This window comes from Cheilinus undulatus, linkage group 22, assembly GCF_018320785.1.
Source record: "Cheilinus undulatus linkage group 22, ASM1832078v1, whole genome shotgun sequence".
NCBI classification, from domain to species: domain Eukaryota; kingdom Metazoa; phylum Chordata; class Actinopteri; order Labriformes; family Labridae; genus Cheilinus; species Cheilinus undulatus.
The window spans coordinates 25,275,101-25,296,158 of NC_054886.1; the positions used below are offsets into that span (position 1 = coordinate 25,275,101).

At 37.8% G+C, this 21,058-nt stretch overlaps 2 protein-coding genes across 6 annotated transcripts; both read left to right on the forward strand.

Moving 5' to 3' along the window:
* The first annotated feature begins 627 nt into the window (after positions 1-627).
* On the forward strand, positions 628-6,183 carry LOC121504776 (leukotriene B4 receptor 1-like). Of its 3 annotated transcripts, none has more exons than XM_041779838.1 (5): positions 628-653; positions 767-1,348; positions 3,195-3,395; positions 3,508-3,548; positions 5,374-6,183. In XM_041779838.1, exons 2-5 carry the CDS (start codon positions 776-778, stop codon positions 5,678-5,680), a joined length of 1,122 nt encoding a protein of 373 aa, XP_041635772.1. In that variant the 5' UTR covers positions 628-653; positions 767-775; the 3' UTR covers positions 5,681-6,183. The 3 variants fall into 3 exon arrangements, with proteins under 3 accessions (XP_041635772.1, XP_041635771.1, XP_041635770.1); XM_041779837.1 differs by having other exon boundaries at positions 629-674; XM_041779836.1 differs by lacking the exon at positions 628-653 and having other exon boundaries at positions 661-1,348.
* A 3,363-nt stretch (positions 6,184-9,546) lies between these two features.
* On the forward strand, positions 9,547-20,979 carry ltb4r (leukotriene B4 receptor). Of its 3 annotated transcripts, XM_041780051.1 has the most exons (5): positions 9,565-9,648; positions 12,520-12,593; positions 12,725-13,257; positions 16,065-16,341; positions 18,509-20,979. In XM_041780051.1, the coding sequence occupies exons 3-5, from the start codon at positions 12,761-12,763 to the stop codon at positions 18,893-18,895; spliced, it is 1,161 nt and encodes a 386-aa protein (XP_041635985.1). In that variant the 5' UTR covers positions 9,565-9,648; positions 12,520-12,593; positions 12,725-12,760; the 3' UTR covers positions 18,896-20,979. The 3 variants fall into 3 exon arrangements, with proteins under 3 accessions (XP_041635986.1, XP_041635985.1, XP_041635987.1); XM_041780052.1 differs by lacking the exon at positions 12,520-12,593 and having other exon boundaries at positions 9,547-9,648; XM_041780053.1 differs by lacking the exon at positions 12,520-12,593 and having other exon boundaries at positions 9,576-9,648; positions 12,708-13,257.
* Positions 20,980-21,058: the final 79 nt, after the last annotated feature.

The window sequence follows — 21,058 nt, forward strand, 5'->3', positions numbered from 1 at the left end:
GCCATTTTGTCACTCATCTCTCCTTGGTGAACCCATTTTTTTCTACCTATCTTGCCACTTTTCTGCCTTTTTTTTTTTTTTAACACATATGTGCTCCTTTTACAACTTTAAATCTATTTTGCTGCTTTTTGTTCATTTTCAGGAACTTTCTGCCCTTTTAAATGAATGTTTGCCCATTTTTACCCATTTTTTGCCTCTTTGACCAATTCTTGCAATTCTTATGCCTGTTTTAGCCCCTTTTTTACCAATTTTTGCTACTTTTTTGCCCATCTTGCCACTTTGGAGACACAACTTTGTTAGCTTAGCCTGGAAGTCTGACATTACTGTCCTAATCATTGAGTTTAGTGCAACCATCCACACTGGTAACATTGCCAATATAAAGGTAATGCTGGTTTAAGCCAATATTTTACCACTGCATAAAAAACAATAATATAAAAATATAAAAATATAAAAATAATAATTAGTTTTTGTTTCTTCTATGAGAGTGATTATTATAATATGGCTATCACAGCTTATCACAGCCTTGCCTCTGAATAGCCAAATCCACAAGATGGCAGTGTTGTTATATTTCAATATAAAGGCCTGTCTGCTCCCACATTTCTCAACACTCTCATCTATAGCGCCACCTGTTTGGATCAGAGGCACAGCTGCATGTGATTACAACCGCCAGCCGGGTAATTTTGACCTGAAGACAATATTTGACTTGAGCTGACTTTACTTGAACAACTCTTTAAATAAATGGTCTGACATGTTCTCTCTTTTGCAGGTCACAAAAATGGAAAGAAACAGCTTCTTACCCCAGACCGGCCAAAACGGCTCTGGAATTCCCCCCGCTGCAGTCAATGAGACCATCGTGGATAACCCGACAGGCACTGCTCTAGGCGCCCTCATCCTGAGCATCACCTTCCTCTTGGGCTTCCCCGGAAACCTCTTCATCATCTGGAGCATCCTGGCGCGGGCCCGAAAACAGTCTGTCACCACCCTCCTCATCCTCAACCTGGCTATCGCAGACGGCTCCCTGATGGCCCTCACCCCGTTCTTCATCGTCTACCTTGTGTTGAAGAAGTGGGTGTTTGGGAATGTGATGTGTAAGGTCCTCTTCTACCTGTGTCTGGTCAACATGTACGCCTCCATCCAGCTCATCACGCTGATGAGCTTATACCGACTGGTGGCGATTCTTTGGCCCCAGCGAGTCACGAAACTCACCAGCAGGAAGACCGTGTTACGAGTGCTGGCGGTGGTGTGGGTGTTTGTGATGATCGCCTCAATTCCTGCGATGTACTTCAGAAGAGTGAAGAAAAAAGGGACGGTGTCAGTGTGTGATTCGTTCCACGATTACGACAGCCATGTGAGTTGACAAAAACGGCACTTCTTACCTTTGCTGGTCATATTTACAAAACTCCACCCATTGAAGGACAAGAAACCAGTATTAGCAACACGATAACATGCTCTGGCAGTCACATCAGGGTTTGGGTGGTAATGGTTCGTACGTTTTTGATGTGATAGGTTGAAAGAACTGAGATAAGGCTAAATAAATGCATATTTTTTTGCCTTGGCACTGATGCCAGCTGAGGCTGGAGGCACTGATTTCCAGCTGTCTGTCCCTCCTATTCCCAGTACCTCATGATGAGGTTTGAGGTCTAATGTTTAAGGTAAAGGCTCCCTCACTTTTGCACGCAATATCATAAGAATGCTTGAGTGATTTTCCTCAGATTTTGCTTGGAAATCAACCACAGACCAAGGATGAACTAGTTAGATTTTAGAAGTCTCATGTATCAAAGTCTCTTGGCTCCATGCTCACCCTTGCTTGTGATCACAATATCTCAAGAACCCTTTAAGGGGTCTTCTTCAAAGTTTGTACAGGAATCCACCATAGATTAAGACTGAACTGGTTGGATTTTAAAGGTCCTGAGTCAATGGTCCAAGTCCCTGGGCTTCATATTCATACCTACTTGTAAAGGCAGTACTTTAAGAACCCTTTAAGGTAGGGGTCATCAAGAACATTTGCACAGGGGCCAGATTTAGTCTAGACAGAGACTGTGTGAACCGGATGTGAAATAAGCACAAATTAAATGAATATTTTAGCCTAGTTGACATATTATTGAATTTGTAATTTCTTTCAAAACACATGTTGTTTTTAGGTATCAACCGTGAGATCTATTCCTATTCCCTATGATGCGGCAGGCCACAGGGAGGCAGGCTTGCCCACTAATAGGCTGGGCCCCTGAGAATGGGCCTTAGTATTAACCCATTTTTGCCACTTTCTAACCCCTTTACACAACTTTATCCAGGTTTTTCTGCAACTTTTTTGCCATTCTTAACCCATTTTTATCACCTTTGCCACTTTTAAACAATTTTAGCCACTCTTTAACCCATTTTTGGACAATTTTCTGCCAATTTTTGCCCCTTTGTGCCACTCCTTAACCCATTTTTGCCGCATTACAAGGTAATTTTTGCAATATTTTTGCAATTTTAACAAAGTTTTGATTTTTTTTTTTTTTTTTTTTTTTTTCTTTTTTACCAATGTTTAACCTCTTTTCACCACTTTTCACCACTACTTATTGCCATCTGGCCCTCTCCACAAGCCATTTTATCACTTATAACCCATTTTGCCACTTTCAAACCTTGTTTCACCACCTTATCCAGCAGCTTCTGTTACATTTTTTGCCACTCTTAGCCCATTCTTGATCACTTTTGCATCTTTTAAACCAAGTTTTGCTACTTTTTACACATTTTGCCACTCTTTATGCCATGTTTGCCACTTAAAAAGGTCATTTTTGCAATGTTTTTGGCACTCAAAACCCATGTTACTTTTTTTCTGCGATTTGCCATGTTTTTTTTTCCGATCTTTAACCTCTTTTCACTTTTTTCCCCAACAAGTATTGTTCCTTTGTGACTCTCCACAACCCGTTTTGTCACTTATCACCCATTTTTTCCTCTTTCCAACCCCTTTTCACTTCTTTATCCAGCCATTTTTATAACATTTCATTTTATGTTTTTGCCCCTTTAAACGTATTTTGTGCACCTCTAACCCCTTTTACTACCTTACCTGGTCATTTTTGCAACATTTTTTTGCTTAGTTGACTAGAATTTGACTTTTTATGTCATTTTAAAAGCTTTTTTGTATTTGTGTGAAAGCAATAGCACATTTTCAAGATGTTTGAGCTCTTTTCTCATCTAATCCTCCTTCACAGGTGGTCCTTCAGTACACACTGGAGCTGGTGTTAGGGTTTTTGATTCCCTACACTGTCATCGTAGTCAGCTACATTCGCATTTTACGGCGGATACGAAGGATCAAGTTTGGGCGCCGCGTTCGAAGTGAGAAGCTCATCCTGGCCATCGTATTGACCTTCTGCCTCTTTTGGTTGCCATACCACATCATCAACATGGTGCAGGTAAGTCACACTTCCTGTCTGCCAAGCAATGCTGATATAAAATTTAAAAAGACTATTTATGATCATGATGTTTGCCAGTATTTTTGACGTACATTTGTGATATTCCTCCTAGGTTACATGGGCTCTGTGTCCTGACGGTAACGCAAAAATAATGTAAGTGATGACAAAGATTGTAGCATTTTGTCTTAATAGCTGAAATAAAAACAAGTCACTAAATCAAGATAAAGGTCACAGTAGGGACGAAGTGACTCAGGTAGAAACCAAAATGAATGCTTTTTAATCTTTGATTAGATGAGCAGGGCTATGTGTGAACTAAGAGTCTTGAGGGGGTTAGCTTAGCCTAGCTTAGCTTAACTTAGTATTTTATGATTGAGGTAGAGATAACATCACCCTACTGTCTCTACTGTGTAAAATACAGCTGTCAGCAAGTCAGTCGAGTTTTTTAAAGACACGTCATATGAAAGCAACAATTTGTCGATGCAAAGACCAACTTTTGCAGAGATTTTTGCTGCAATGCCGCACTTTTTAAAATTTTCTTTAAGATGCTCAATATGAAGCTTAAAAGTCAATGAATGAATGAATTTTAACCCACTCAGAGCGTCCTGTACAGTATCAAAAGCTTCTTGTATGCGGCAGAGCCTGATATGTAGGATTAGAGTGATAAACAACAGTGTCATCTGCATAAAGATGTAATTTTGCACTAGGTGCATGACCAGAACCACTGATATGAGGTGTAAATTAGGTGAGGTGTCCCAAGTCTGAGCCCTGGGGCACACTATTTTTAACTTGAATGTTCTTTTTGATAAGTAACTGTCAAAACCGATTGACCGAATGTTCTGAATGACCAAAACAGTGAAGTCATATCATATCATTGTATCTTTAACATTTTTAGGCTAATTAGAGATGAACTTTACATCTCTTTGGTGCAACCAAACAATCAAACAATTTAAGATAAAGTGCACCTAATTTCATCATATAGAGTTTACTCCCATTGGCCACAACATCATAAAATCAATGCTGATTTTAACCAACACAGGTCAGCCACAGAATTTCAATACTTTGTCAAATTTGGACCCGAATTGATCAACACTACTAAACAAACATTCGCACCAGTTTTCAGATGAGAAAAGTGGTCGAGGGATAGTTATCCCTTCAGCTTGCAAAGTGGAATACATTCAAAAGTTACAGTGTCACACAAACAATGTACATTCCTATTTCCAAAAAAGCTGGGGCGCTGTCTAAAACATATAAAAACCAGAATGCAATGATTCGGAAATCTTATAAATGTACATTTTAATCACAATTGAATGTAAACATATCAGCTGTTGAAACTGAGACATTTTACCATCCAACGAAAAATATTAGCTCATTTTGAATTTGATGATATCTCAAAAAAGTAGGGACTGGGCCATGTTTACCATTGTTACCATTGTAAATTTTATGTTTAATGGCTCCAAATGTTCCACTGCAAAGCCATGCAGTTGTGATGGATGTAGTTTAGCGCTATCTTGCTGAAATAGTCAAGGCCCAACTTGAAAGTGACATCGTCTGATTTGAAGCTTATGTTGCTCTGAAACTTCTATATACTTCTCAGCATAGATTGTGCCTTTCCAGATGTGTGAGCTGCCCATGAGACGCTTATACAACCCCTTACCATCAGAGATGTTAACAAGCTGGATGGTCCTTCTCTTTAGTCTGTGAGACACAGCATCTGTGGTTTCCAGAAGAAATTTCACATTTTGATTTATCTGACGACAGAACAGTTTTCCATTTTGCCTCAGTCTATTTTAAATGAGTTTCAGCTCAGAGAAGACGGCCATGTTTCTCGATTGGGTTCACATGTAGCTTCTTCTTTGCATGAAACAGCTTTAACTTGCATTTTTGGATGTTGATTGTGTTGACTGACAATGATATCATGAAGTGTTTCTAAGTCCATGCAGTGATTTCCATGTGTTTATTCACTTGTCTGTCTTCCCAGATTGGATAAAATATGGCACCGGAGCCGTGCTGTCACTTCCTCCATAGCCTTCATCAGCAGCTGTGCCAACCCAGTGCTTTACTTCTTCGCAGGAAAATCCTACATCCGACGAGAAGGGCTGGCTTTCATGGCCCGCCTGTTTGAGGGCACGGGGTTGGACTCAGCCTCCAGGAAGATCCGACAGAACAGCCAGAACTGTAGTAAAGAGAAAGACAAAGACGCAGAAGCAGTTATGCTAAAGGACAAAGACGGAGACTCTGCTACCAACTCAAGCTCAAATGTGAAACCAGTGAGGAACGGGAAGTAGGAGTACAACACCACAGATGGATTTGGCTCCCCTGGAGGAGACAGCTGAAACACTCAGGCCTTCAAATCTCCAAACAAAAACACTTAATAAATGTGAAATACACTTTGGAGTTAGCCAAAGACAGATGGTTCTCTTTCCAAGCGTCTGCATTAAACTGAACCCTGCAAACTAGTGCTTCCTTGTGTTGTGCAACAACTCATTATTTTGTTTACTGGATTGAATATGAGCCTTGGTTTGCTATGAACAACTCCATACGGAAAAACTAAAGAATATCATCCAGGATGCTGACTTTCCTCACTACTCCATCCCTCAAAGAGAGGTGGTGCCTTGGCTTTATACTGTACATTGTCATTGTAGATACATTTACAGTAATTTTGTCTTTTTTAATTTTTTTTTTAGTCATTTTGTACATGCAGTGTATTTTTTTTTTGATTAACGCCTGCTGGATGCACTGAAATATGAATATGAAAACAAGCAGTAAATGTTGCTTTACCTCAGAGACAGCATTTGAGGCACTCAAGTTTGTTATATGCACATTTTTTTAGGATGTATGTCATTAAGATTCATTTTGATACAAGTTTTCCCTGGTAGCTTTGTTGTCTTGTGTGTTGCTCTGTATTGGTGTCTACCAACTAAATGGGAAATAGCACAGGACGCCGTGTCACCTCAAAGAACTCCAACTAGGGGCACCAAGTGATTTTTGCATGGGGAAGCGTGATCAATATGCCATGTCAAAGTTTCGCATTTAAAGCTGTAACAACTGCAAATTGGACAAAAAAACAAAAGCCACTTTTAAGTTTATGTACAGGCCACAACAGTAAGAGGACTGAACATCTCACAGACCATTTATCAGACACACTGTTTATCTCAGAAAGGAAGTGCTATAATTAATTCAAATTTATAAACAAACAAAGTACGTCTGGTACATTCATGAAAAAAGCACATTGCAAAAATTACAAACAAAACCATTCCATGAATAAAACAGAGGAAAAGAGCAGTGGAGTAAGCCGGGATAACATTATGTATCCTGTTTTAGAAGTAGTTACACAAATGGCTTGGCTAGCTTTAGCTAAAGCTAATGAAGCTACACCAGCTACGAAGTTAACATTTCTACATAAGCCAATGTTACTTCATTAGCTTTATCAACAACAGCAAACATAGCAAAAGCTAACATAGCCATGAAGCTAAAATTGCTGATGCTAGCTGCACACCAACGTTAGCTTTAGCGTACGGATATTAGCTCACGTAGTTAATGTAGCATCAATAGCCTAAGATTCAGTTAAGTTTTGCTTATGTAGCTATGTTATCTACATAGCTTAAGTAGCTAACTTAGCTTTGTTAGCTTTAGATTTAAGAGAAATCTGGCTGCAGACCACACAGCCACTGTCACAGTTAATCTGTGACACCCAGGGCCGTTTCTAGCCACTGACACCATCTCTGTCAGAATTCAAATTCACATTAAAACTTTCAAAATAAACCAGATTAAACTTCAGGTTACGTTAGGGTAAGGGTTAAGGTAATGGTTAGAAGTTAAAAGTTAAAAACCCAACCTGCAAAACTGAATAATAAAATGTTAATAAAGCAAAGCTAAAAATCTGCTTAAAGGAAAAATCTTGTCCTCCATGAAAACACTGCAGAGCAAAATCATAGTTTAAGTAGCTCTGTTAGCTGCATAAGCTATGCTAAAGCTAAGCTAAACTCATAAAGCGGCTACATAAGCTTCATATGTATGTTCTCAATGTTGCTTTGTTAGCTTTAGCTGTTTTCTAAATTGGCTGATGTAGTAACATTTATTATGTAGTTAGTGTAGCTATGTAAGCTTTAGCATCAAGCTAACCAGGCTAAGGTCAGCTACCATTTCTGCAATTACTTTTAATGTTATACATAATTTAATCCCAGATAAGACCTCTGACCTTTATTTTGTTTGATTTGGGAAATATTTCCTAGTCTGTAATGTTAGCAATGTTAGCATTATTCCATTAATTAACTAATAGACTTTGTTTAGGACTAAGTTGAGTTATAAAAAAGGAAAACATTGTATGGGGAAATTACAGCACTTCCCATCCCAGAGAAATCATCTCAGATGAGCAATTTATGAGAGTGGCCATCCGAGATGTACAATGTGGGCAAGACTGTGTTGAACATTACAAACTAAGCAGCGCTTCATAAATAAAACAGATAACATGTCATAGAGGTCTAATCTGGGATCAAATTTATGTATAGACATTTTTTAGAAGTAGCTTAGTGAACAACAGCTTGCTTAAATTTTGTTAGCTTAATCAGAGGCTAACATACTTACAATAGCTATGTAGTTAACATTACTATGAAGCCAATGTAGCCATGTTAGCTTTAGTCATGGGAGCTTTAGCAAACATAGCTAAAGTTAATACAGCTGTTATTAGTTACATGGCAATGCTAGCTTTAGCAAATGTAGCATAAGCTCATACAGCTAACATAGCTTTGTAAGCTTAAGCTTTAGCTTTGTTGGTTAAGTAGTTATCTACGTAGCCAACACAGCTAACGTAGCTTCATAAGCTTTAGCCTTTAGTCAGAATGTTTTTATGGTGACAAGCTGTGTACTCTGCTTCATTAAACATTTTGTAATCAGGTTTGCAGGCCAGGTTTTTAACTTTTGGTATTCTAACATTAACCCTTACCTTAACTGCAGGATTAATCCACTTTTATTTTGAACATTTTAGCTTGTATTTCTGTTCTGATGGAGACGTGTCTCACAGTAGTGGTCTGGTTTTGAAAGGGTTTGCAAATCATTTTTTTCATACTTTTTAATATTTCCTCAATGTCCCAAATGTTTTGGAATTAGGGTTTGTATTGGCGTCAGCGTATGAAATCACCATTTTCTCTTTAAACATGGTGGCAGCAAAGACAGGGTTTTACTTCTGTAGTGAAAACGAAATGTTTTTTTTGTCTTAAAAGAGTTAAAAATGATCGGATAAAGCTAAGAAGAAGTTTATAAGTTAAAAGATGTAGCACGATAAGAAGTAGACATGACACAAAAGTGCTTTTGATACATTGATCCCGTACCGTTTTTGGAGCATTTTGTGTTTTCATAAATCAGATATCTTTATCAGTATGTGATCTCTTAAAATATATGAATTGTCACAGAATCACAGATTTGTGATGTTACTGGGAACCAAATATCCCAAACTGAATATTCAACGATATTTCATTGTACCGTACATTATCTTATTGCAAATTACCATGTGACCCCCACCATTTTTAAAGAACTCATATTTCCAGAGACTCCTCACATGGCATACAGAAAACTACAAAATGATGTAAATCTCTTTTCCTGATACCATGACACATCCCCACTTGTTTAATCAGCCCGGCTTATGTCGAAAGAGAAACTTGCTGTAAATCTGCCAGAGAATCTGGTGCAAGAAACAACAGAATGTATTCAACAGGGGCATGATTTAACACTCCTGTGTCAATAAGAAGCTTACTGGAATATTCTCCCCCTCACTTATTCACCCTCATGACTTCTCTCCTGTGCTGTTCAATCCTGCACCTTCTTGAAATGTAAACCATGCATTTCACAACATTTCTCATGAACTCTACTCCTTTTACTTTGAAAATAATGTGCTAAATACCTGCCAGTAAGATGGGGTGCTACTACAGGCCTGTGCTTTTATTTGTGTTTCCATCAGCTTGATGTTCACAATCACAATACCAGAGAAAAAAGCAGGATATGACATGCTAGCTTTTTTAAATGTACAAAACAACAAACAACATGTTAGAGGAACAGCTGCTCTATCGCAACCCAGTTAGCTCAAAGTGACTTCCTGTTCTCTCAAGATTTCCCCTGACATGATCTCTCTTACTCAATATAAGATGTGAGGATTTTTATCTGTTACTATCAGAGCGAAACCTGGAAGTCAGACGAGCTGTTAGGTCCTTGGTCAAATTTTGGATTTGGTGGATTTACAGACCCAGATCTACAATTAAAGGTCAGTGAAATATTCTTTGTAAAGTCTAATAGATTTCCTCTTAGTGTCGTAATATTTTACTTTATGTTTAATACAAATCTGTACGACAGAGGGAACTTAAATATTTGAAGTAAGGCTTGAGACTTAAAGAGAAGACAGAGGAAGATTTAGATTTAATATCTGGCTTATGAATTCTTTTGAATTGTGCTTTTTTTAGCGACACAGACCGACCCTCTATGTGAAGCAAGACAAGAAGTCTTTAATTCATTTCTTCCCAGTGTTGATAAGTGACATCATTAAAATTAGCAAGTTAACTACATTTCAATCAGGAAGACTGTTGTCATATAATTAACCACTTAATGGCAAAATGGATATATGGCTTTACTTGGCAGGAAAGGCTCTGCTTAAAGGATGCTCCCTAGGTTAGTCAAGCAGCATGCTTAACTTTCTAGGGATCACATGGCTACAATAAAACCCCTACTGGATAGATACATGCTGGATAGACAATGCGTACTGAATACAATACAATTACTTCAAAAGCAATTAATCCATAGTAGAATGAATCTAAATATGAGGGGGCAGCAAGCTTTATGCTATAAAGGAGGAGGCTGGGGTGGAGGAGGAGGCTAGCAGGGATTACTTAGTCCTGTCTAAGCCTGTCTGCCCCCCCCCCCACAGACACACACACCTATTCACACACGCACACACATATATATATTTTAAACCACAATTAGCATAGATGAAAAAATGAGGAGAATCTGTACATTTTTGTGCAAGAAAGTCACATTAAAACAAACAAACAAACAAACAAAAAAACCCTGTCATATGTTTACAAAAAATAAAAGTCAGAATTTCAAATCATAAAAAGTCAGAAATTTCCGAGAAAGAAAATTGAAATTTCCAAGTTTTAAAGTCTTAAATTTTGACACTAGAAACACAGAGAGTTCAAATGTTTAAAATTGTAAATCAACATCAGTGTAAAATGAATAAAAAAAAACCAAAAACTGAAAACAGTGGTTGGATTTTCAACTTTATGGTTTTAAAAAAAATCACGTTTTGGTTCAAGTACATTTAGAACTTTTTAAGATCAAAAATTCATTTTTCCCTTGTGAATTTACAACTTTTTAAACTTGAGAAATTTTAGTTTTTCTTTTTTCTAGAGTGGCCCCAATACACTGCTTTAATAATAGATAGTTTATACATAGATCTTTTGTCAAGTACAAATGAGTGTAGGCCTATTATGTTGGGATTTTGTCAATGAAAACAATTGAAATTGATGTTTAATTTTTCAAGTAGGTCATGAGGGGCTTGGCTTTGCTTAAATATTAAGGAAAAAGGTTGGGAGCCACTGCTCTATGTGTCCTTTAGGAACACCTAAAGTCACAGGTGGGAACTCAGTGGATAACTTCACTCATGGTGCAAATGTGTCTCACATCCAAAACCGCAACAATCCACCAGAAACATGAGCAAAAGAACCTCAGCATGGATCTCTGCACAACAGGCAACATCCAAACACATCCAACCACATTTAAAACACATCCAACAAGTCTGTCAAATGAATCAACACTGCAGTTTTTACAGTTTATGTGTGTGCTAGTGTGGAGTCAACAGAGGTGGAAAAAGAACAAGAGTATAGCGCTCAACTAAAAGTACAGTTACTCTGGTTAAAACTTACTTAAGTAAAAGTAAAATGACTGATTTCAAAATGTACTTAAAAAGTATGCCCCAAAACCTACTCAGAAAAAGATGAGTAAATGCTATTAGTTACTTTTCAACCTCTTCCTCTGTCACAGTCAGATCAAACTTTTCTATGCAGGCTATGTACGCTCTGTGTAAGTAAAATGGCTATGTTAAACTAAAAAAGTAAAATGGCTGTGTGGGTTAGACAGAATATTTGAAACAAACAATTTAAAGGGATATTTCGGTATTTTCGAAGTTGAGTCTTAAGAAGTATGTAACAGTAGTAGTGGCATGAGCCTCTGATGATTTCAGTTAGCACTGCTCCTTTAAGAAGGACTTGCTGGTTGTACTGGCCAGGAAGCTAGGCTATACAGTGTAATAGATGGGTACAGTTTCTTAGAGAATTTGAGTGAGTTTTTGGTGAAAAAATAAAAATAAGCCACAGAGCAATTTTGGCTCAAATGTACGCACAATCAAATTTTTTTTTTAAGCAATTTATTTTATACCCAGAAAGCTTCTGTTGTTTTGTCATTATTTTGCAACGCAAGAGCACGCAACCGATGGTCAAAGCCTTTATTGCAAAACAGTTGCGAAAACACAGAAGGCTTCTGGGTATAAAATAAAATACTTCAAAAAATGTTCAATAGTGTGTACGTTTGAGTCAACATTGTTTTGTGACCCATTTTTTTTTTTTTTACCAAAAACTCCGCAGAGAAATTTGTATCCATCTGTTACACTGTGTAGCTTCCTGGCTTTTACAACCAGTTAGTGCTTCTTAAAGGAGCAGTGCTCACTAAAATCACTAGAGGCTCATGCCACTACTACTGCTAGGTACTTCATATGGCCCAACTTAAAAAAAAAACTCTGAAATATCCCTTTAAATTCCTCATCACATCACTGTCCAATCCTTGTGACAACACATGACCCCACATATGTCACAGAGTACCATATCTGCCAGTAGAGTTTTTTCAAAATACTTCAGTTGCAGTAGACAGTTTCAACTTGTAGAAGGCAGTTACTATGCTCAAATGTTCAGATTTGGACCCTTACTGATTAATAGTACTAATAAATCCTCATGTAGGTTAGTTTTCATCTGAAATAGTACGCTGAGAGTTTTGCTACTCTTTAAACAACTCTTTAAGTCAAAATTCTGGAAACAAAGTGGTGCACATTCTTAGAGATGATTTGGTACTTTTGTAACTTTTCTTCTAGAGTTACCGGAAGAGGACGTTGAAAAAAACAACTATCATTTGACCTTTATGGGTTGATCAGCATCATTCTTCTGGGTAGAGGAACCACAACACAGATAGTGTGAAAATATTTTGCAGTGTTTCACAGCATTAACACCATCACACCTCTCAAATTGTACAACATATCCTGTTTCCTGTCTGTTTTGAAAGATTATCCATTTTCACAGCTGCTGAAGCCAACAGATTCTTCAGACGTCTTTCTGATGGCATCCAACGCCACCACCGCCATCTCCCAGGGGTCCTCCCCTGCCTCCTTTTCACTGCCCATCAGTGCCTCAGCTCAGGGTGGCATCGCCATCCTTAGCCTGGCATTCCTGCTGGGATTCCCTGGAAACCTGTTTGTAGTCTGGTCGGTGCTTTGCCGGGTGAAGAAGCGTTCAGTGACCTGTCTATTGGTGTTGAATCTGGCTGCGGCGGATGCCTTTGTTCTGCTCAGCGCTCCTTTGTTCCTGCGTTACCTGGCTGGAGGTAGGGGCTGGGAGTTTGGCTCGGCGGCGTGCAAGCTGGTGCACTACCTGTCGAGTGTGAACATGTACGTGTCCATTTATCTGATCTGCCTGATGAGCATGGACCGCTGGTTGGCTGTGACGAGACCATTCCTATCCCAGAGGATGAGAACCAAACGTATTCTGCTGGGTCTTCTGCTGGGGGTGTGGGTGATGGCGTTCCTCCTGTCACTGCCGATGCCCTTCTACCGCAAGTGAGACCAAAATGTTCTTATGATCCACAAAGTTTTCATAGATGTGGTTTGTTTCCAATCAGGAGAGTAGATGCTCTTCAGTTGGTAATTTTTGGTTCTCCTAGTCCTAACACTTGAATTTGAAAGTAACCAACAATCAGTACAACTGATCATCCAGTCCCTCAGTTAGACCAAACCTGTTGTCAGGCTGCTTCCCATTTGAAACAACTGAACATACCCCATTATTTGACTAACTTTAATTCTTATTAGATTGATCTGATTCTTTTAAATGTGGTCTCAGTAAGAGAATAAAGACAGATACAGGATGGTCTGAGAGGATAACTTGAAATCTCTGAAACCTTGTTAAGATAGGTTAAAGTTTACCAACACCTAAAGCTAGTGAGCTAGCTGTCCTGTCCCAGCACAACCACAAAGCACTTGTTTTTAAAAAGACATTTTTTTCCTGTGTTCTGATCTCCTCACTAGACCAGCCTTAATGTTTTAGGAAATGTTAGCAAATCATCAACACAGCATTAACATATACCTTACAAGCAATAAGGCATAAACAAGTTTTAAACCAAACTGGTTAGGATTATAGCTACTTAACATTAACAGAATACTTAATATTGCCTGTATGACATGTTTTATTATTTTTCACCATACAGTGTCCATAAAAACCATTCACCACCTTGGATGTTTTACCCTTTTATTGATTTTGTAAATCAATCCCAGTTATGAACAGTCCTTCCCAAGTCTAGCCACAAATTCTCCATTGGATTGAGGCCTGCTGAGAAGCACCCCCACCAAATGATGCTGCCACCACCGTGCTTTTCAGTAGGAATGGCATGTTTGTGTTGGTGTGCAGCGTTTCATGTCTACTGAAGAGTGTATTGCTACTTTTCTGTGAAGTTTAAATGACAGTGCTAATGTGGTGTAGGGTCACCATATTTGAGAGCTGAAAACCCTGCGTGAGTAATAGCCAACAACATTAATTTTAAGAAAAGGCTCCTGCGCTATGATAAATGTTATGCTCAGGTTTTAGTCTGATTACTCCTGTGCTCTTAGGTAAACAATAAGATGTACTTTGAATTGTGCCATTTTAAAAACGTGTGTTTATAAGGTTATAATAGTTTGGGATTTTTCATTAGTTTTTATTTTTATTTTGTTTTTTCCTTTCTGTGTTCAGTTTCAGTTTAATTAGTTTTGACTACTGGTTTGTTAGTTTAGTTTAGTTTTTCTTTTGCAACAATGCTTCATTTTAGTTTATTTTTTATCGGTTTTAGTGTTAGTTTTAGTTTTTATCAGATAGATAACAGGGCTGAGTGAACATCGTAAATTTTTTAAAAACATTCAACAGGCTACTCTTCACTTATCATTCCATTTATTCAAAGATGATGTTTGACTACAACTCCAGTCATAAAACTACCTCTCTGTATAGTCTTAACCAATCAATTCAATCAATTTGACACTCCCCAGACATGTGTGTAGGTGCCTGTTAGTATGGGTGTACTAGACTTAAACTAAGAATAGTTTGCCTCTATTTTTATTTTATTTTAGTTAGCTTTGCAAATGCACCTTTAGTTTTGTAAGTGTACCTTTTTTATATAGTTTGGTTAATTTCCTTTTTTGGTAAAGCTTATTTTTCATTAAGTTTCAGTTATCTAAAATGATTTTTGAATTTTAGTTATAGTTATTTAGTTAGTCTAAGTTATCTATAATAACCTTGATGTGAACTAAAACGCCGTTACTTACCTGCAAACCAAGCATAGCATCTTGTCTGATGGCCAAAATGCACCATTTAGTCTCATCAGACCAAAGAACTCCCTCCCACATGCCTTTTTGCAAACTCTAGTAGAGATTTAATCTGAGTTTCCTTCAGCAGTGGTTTTCTCTTTGCCACTCTCCCATAAAGCTTTGACTGGTGAAGAACCTGGCAACAGCTGTATGCAGAGTCTCTCCCATCTCAGCCGCTGAAGCTTGTAACTCCTTCAGAGTAGTCACAGGTGTCTTGGTGGCCTCTCTCACTAGTCTCCTTCTTGCACAATCACTCAGGTTGTGAGGACGGCCTGATCTGGGCAGATTTATTCATCTTATATTCCTTCTATTTATTGACTTAAACTTTTCAAAACCCTTTCTTTGAGTTGCTTGGAGTGTCCTTTTGTCTTCATAGTGTAGTGGTCGCCATAGATATTGATGAACCAGGGATTAGACCTTCCAGACACAGGCGTCTTTATACTACAATCACTTGCAACACATTCCCTGCACTTAGCTGATCTCCATTTCACTAACTGGGAGACTGCTACCACCAGTTGGCTTTACCTCTGTTGAATAACGTCAGTCACTTTAAAGGGGTTGAATATTTATGCACTCACTTATTTTACATGACGTATTTTTATTTACTTAACTTCAGTTTGTTGAAATCTGTTTTTACTTTGACTTCAACGAATTTTTTTTTGTCAAAGAATCCAAATTATAATGACCATAACTGATCTATAAAATCAATAAAAGGGTAAAACATCCAAGGGGGTGAATGCTTTTTATAGGCACTGTACTTTCACTGAAACACACAAAAGTTCCAATCAGAGCCAACAGATGGTCAATGGTTACGCATTTCACCTCAAAATTAAACTTAGCATTATTTCTAATCTCCAAACACAAAGTTAACAATGGGCTTTATCAATCTTAATAATCTTTTTGTTAAATAAGATCATAAAAACACAATTAATTTAAATATTTGGTCGATAATCTACATAGTAAATGCTCTGGAAATCAAGGCTTAAAAATGTAACAAACATTTTCTGTCATCCCTCTCCCTTCCCTCCTGACAGCAATAAGAGGATAACACTGCCAAACAACTTTACCTTCAGCTTGTGCAAGGTGGACCACGGGGGCAGTGATGCTCATCGGGTGTTCCAGTACCTTTTTGAGACCATCATGGCCTGCTTGGTGCCCTTCTCCCTCATCAACATCTGCTACTCCTCTGTCGTTTGTCGTCTGATGAGCGCCAAGTTCCAGCGCAGGTCACAAGGCAGCCGCCTCATCCTGCTCATCATCTCTGCCTTCGCTATATTCTGGCTGCCCTACCACATCGTCAACGTCATTGAGGTATTTTTGTTTTATTTTCAGGGACGGTGTTTTACCTAAATAGACTAGAAAGGATTTCTCACTTTACTAGACCCTATTAGATGCATTGGACCCCAACCGCCTCTGATAGGAAAGAGGAAAATGCTAAATAATTTGAAAAAGAGAAGTACAAAGAAATGCTAGCAACATGCCTAGTGTTGACACTACTACTATTTCAGAAGTAATGTAATTTGTACAACATGTGTCCAGCTTTAGATTTAAAAAAAAAATGAAACTTTGTTCATCAAAAAAGTTACATTCATGAAATAACCACATTATCTATAGACCTATTTTAGAACTAATTAAGCTATCATTGGCTTGCTTTAGCTTCATTAGCCTTAGCTAAGCTAACATAGCTATGCTAGCTACATAACTGAGATTCCTAATGTCAATGATGTTCTCCTGATTAAATACATTTTAAATACAATTAAAAACTAATTAACATTACAACTTAAGCTAGTGTAGCTATGTTAGCTGAAGCTTTAGCAACATGAGCGATAGCAAAAATAGCTAATCCAACATAGCTGCCTAAGCTATGTAGGTAACATGGCTTTGTAGCTAATGTAGCTAAAGTTAACATCACTACAAAGCTAAGGTAGAGTAAAGTAAGCTAAGTAGCTACATCAGTTTAAGCAACCTTAGCTTTGTTAGGTTAAGCTACATTTGCTGTGTTAGTAGGTTTTTCCTGTATACTTTTTCAAGTGTAACTTTGGGATCCTAACTCTAATTTTAACCCTTACTCTAATGCTAAGTTGGCTACCTAGCTATGTTATCTCATAGACGCTATGACTTCTTTAGCTTTAGCCTTAGCTATATTAACTGTTTTCCTTGAGGGCAAGCTTTTTTCCTATGAGTAGACTGTTAGTTGATTTTATGTTTGTAATGTTTTGTAATCAGATTTTTTCAGGTCAGGTTTTTTACAAAGCAACACTTCACAAATAAATTAGAAAAATGTCAGAGGTCTTATCTGGGATCAAGTTACGTATAGACCTGTTTTAGAGGTAGTTAAATGAATAGTAGTTCACTTTGGCATAGTTGGCTAAGCTATCTTTGCTAAATAGTTAACATTACTACATAAGCCAACACATCTACATTAGCTAAAGCTTTAGAAATATGAGCTTTAGAAAGCATAACTTAGGCAATCATAGCTAAATAGGCAACATGACTATGTAGCTAATGTAGCTGAAGCTTACCTAGCTACAGAGCCAATGTAGCTAAAGTTAGTAATTCAGCTTCATCAGCATAGCAAACACAGTGTAAGCTAATGTAGCAAATGTAGCTCTGTTAGTGATTTTATTGAGGTTTTTCCTGTATAACTTTGGTATCTTAACTTTTATTTTAACCCTTATCTTGATGCTTTTTAGCTTAAGATTTAATGAGCTGGCTACAAAGCTTTGTTATTTAGTCATGTTTTTCACTATGCAATATTTCATAAATAAAACAGAATAAAGGTCTGTGGTCTTACATAGGATTAAATTATATATAGACCTGTAGTTACACCAACAGTGGCTTGCTTTAGCATTGTTAGCTTTTGCTAAAACAATCATAGTTTTGTTAGCTACATAGTTAACATTACTACATAAGCCAATATAGGTGCATCAGCTTTAGCTTAAGCAGTGTGACCCTTAGCTACATCTAGCACCTTTAGCAAATGTAGCTAAAGCTAACATAGCTACATAGCTAAATTGGCTAAATAACTAATATAACTAACACTTAACGTAAATACAAAGCTTAGGGAACTAAAGTTAGCTATGTAGATACATTAGCTTAAGTTTACATAGCATAAGCAATACAGCTAACAGCAACAATGTAGCTGAAGATGACAGCAACATCTTTGTTTTTTAAAACACAGAGCGCTTATTTCATAGGAATTGCCTTGAGACAACAGAAAAAGCTCTTTGAAAATAAAAGCTGTGACTAAAATGACACATAGGTTTCATCAAGGAGACTTAAAATTCATTTTAATCTAATGACTAGGACTGACTTGAAAATAGCTCAATGTGTTTTTTCCCCCCGTTGAACCAAAACTGTATTGAAAACCAAAACCATGACCTCTGTGATGTGTTACACGTCTACCAAACTGCAATATTTTAATACTGAGAATTGCTTTCCCTCGAGTCTAACCTCTTCCCCCGTCTTGTACTTCCAGGTAGCTGGCGTGTTGTCCAAAAGCGACTCGGTGCTCCTTGCCGCAACCACAGCCCGTCCAAACGTAACCGCCTTTGCCTACTTCAGCAGTGCTGTGAACCCCATTCTCTACGTATTCGCCGGCAGCTCTCACATCCGCCAGGCTGGCCTCAGCTTCATGGGCAAGCTCTTTGAAGCAACCAACTCAGAGAGCAGGACCACGTCTACCTTCACCCGTGGTGGCAGAAGCAGCTCTTCGCCAGATGAGAGCTCAGTCCTGCACACGTTGTCGGTCAAACTTGGGAGGCCTTTCAAAGGCAAGGACAAGGAGAGGAGCCACAGTGTGGCGGCCAAAGAGCTCAATGAGCAAGAATTCAAGACTCTGGCCAGTATTGAGCAGCTGGAGTAGTGCTGCTCTGCTCTGCTTCCTTGGACTACTTGCCTTGATTAACTGGTTACAGACTGTTTTGACTCTTTATTTTGTATTCTTCAGCTTCAATTTCCGTTTCTCTTATCAGACCAGAGTGAAACAAGTTGCAAGTAAGCAAGCATGAAATTCTCTTTCTCATTCATAGTAAAAAAAAACCCAACAAACACCAAAATGTGATTACATTTTCTTGCTTGATCTTGCCTACTTGGTATATTTATAAGATGTTTTAAATTTTCTGCATTTATTTAAGTTGCTAAAAAGTTGTGGTATTGCTTTAAAGAGTGTAACATTGGAATGTCACTGAGTCAGTTTAACACTTTGTTTCAGAAAGCTACACTAAATGGGCAAAAGTAATCAACCGCCTGACCATTACACCAAGAGGGACAGTAATGACATTCATTACTTCCTGAATAGTAACTCTTACCCTCGTGATATTGTGGCAATTCTCTGGTACTTAGGTGTTTATCAAGAAATGTCTTTGATATAAGAGGATGTTTTCTATACAGTTGATTGAATTGATAATTCCCAGGTAATCTCATTATTTTGGCCAATAAATTGAAGTCCTACCCTAACCCTAACCCCCTACCACTCATAATATTATCACACTTCTCAGTTAATTAAAAGGTACTTTACCTTAACCCAAACCCTCTCATCCTTATCCTTGTAGTATTGTGGCAGTTTTCTGGTCAATAAAGGGCATTTTTTTCCCTAACCCTAATCCTCATCAGACTGTTGCAGTTATCTAGTAATTAGGTGGTATTTTACCCTTACCCTTTCCCCCTGACCCTAAACCTAACCCTTATATTTTCAAAGCAATTCTCTGGTAATTAGGTGGTATTTTACAAAGAAATGTCTTTGAAATAAGTTAGGTGGCATTTTACACTAACCCTAACCCTAAGTTAGGGAGTAAGGATCTTATGAGGACATCTTGAGTTTAAATGGTGAAGCTGGGTGGCTCAGTAGCGCCACTAGGTGTCCAAAACGGTTCAAATCCAGGAATTCCTGACATTCAAAATGAATGTGAATCTATGGTGGAATAAGTCTGCAAGAACGATGCTGGGATTGAAGTTTGGACTGTCTATTATATCAATGCAAAACAGGACAACTTCAACCAGTAAAATCCTTAACCTAACCCCATATCCCACCTAATGTTGTACCAATGTTTTGGTTATTAGGTGGTATTTTACCCTAGCCCTAACCCTCTTAATTTTGTGGCAGCTATATGGTTATAAGGTAATATTTTACCCGAAACCTTAACCCTTGTAATGCCTGTCTTAATTTTCTGGTAATAAAGTGGCATTTTACCCTGGCCCTAACCCTGTAAATATTGTGGCAATTATATGGTAATTTGGGGGTATTTTACCCTTACCCTTACCCTTGTAATATAGTGCCAAATTTCTGGTAAACAGGTGGTATTTTACCAATTAATTTCTTAGAAATTAGAGAATGATTTTATATATAAATTGCTTGATTATTCCAGGGTAATTTCAAATTTTCTTGTCACTAAATTAAAGTGATTTCATAAATAATTGTCAAGCAACTTTTAGGGTTATGGTAAATCCCACCTAATTAATACATAATTGCCTTATTCTTATGTGGATTAAACTTAGGGTGAAATACCCCCTGTTTATCAGAGAACTGTCACAATATTAGAAGGAATTTCTCTATAATGCATAAATTATACAGGATCAAACTTCCATAATACTACCATACATCCGAGTTATCAGTTGGTGCAATTTCAATTTATTACAAGGTAATAACCACCTCATTCTTGAGTGTTTACAGGTATTTACATGTATTCCTGTGGCATTACTAGGTAATAAGGGCCCACTGAAATAAAGTGTTACAATAGAATATGTTTTTTCTTTTTGTTTGTATTTCACTTGTATAAATCTTTGTGGTGGTACTTTTTTGGCTTGGTTTCTTCCCTGAATGATGAAAGAAGTACATGAAGTGCTAGCTTGCAAATTTCTCGCCAAAGGATGGAATTATACTTTCACCTCTTGTGTAATGTTCAGCCGAATGAACAACGTGTTGAGAAATAAACATTTCACCAAAGCTTCCTTCCTTTTGAATGTGCCACTCTGTCCATTTTTTCATTACGGTTAACCAGAGGGACCAAGTTACAAAATGCCATGTTAT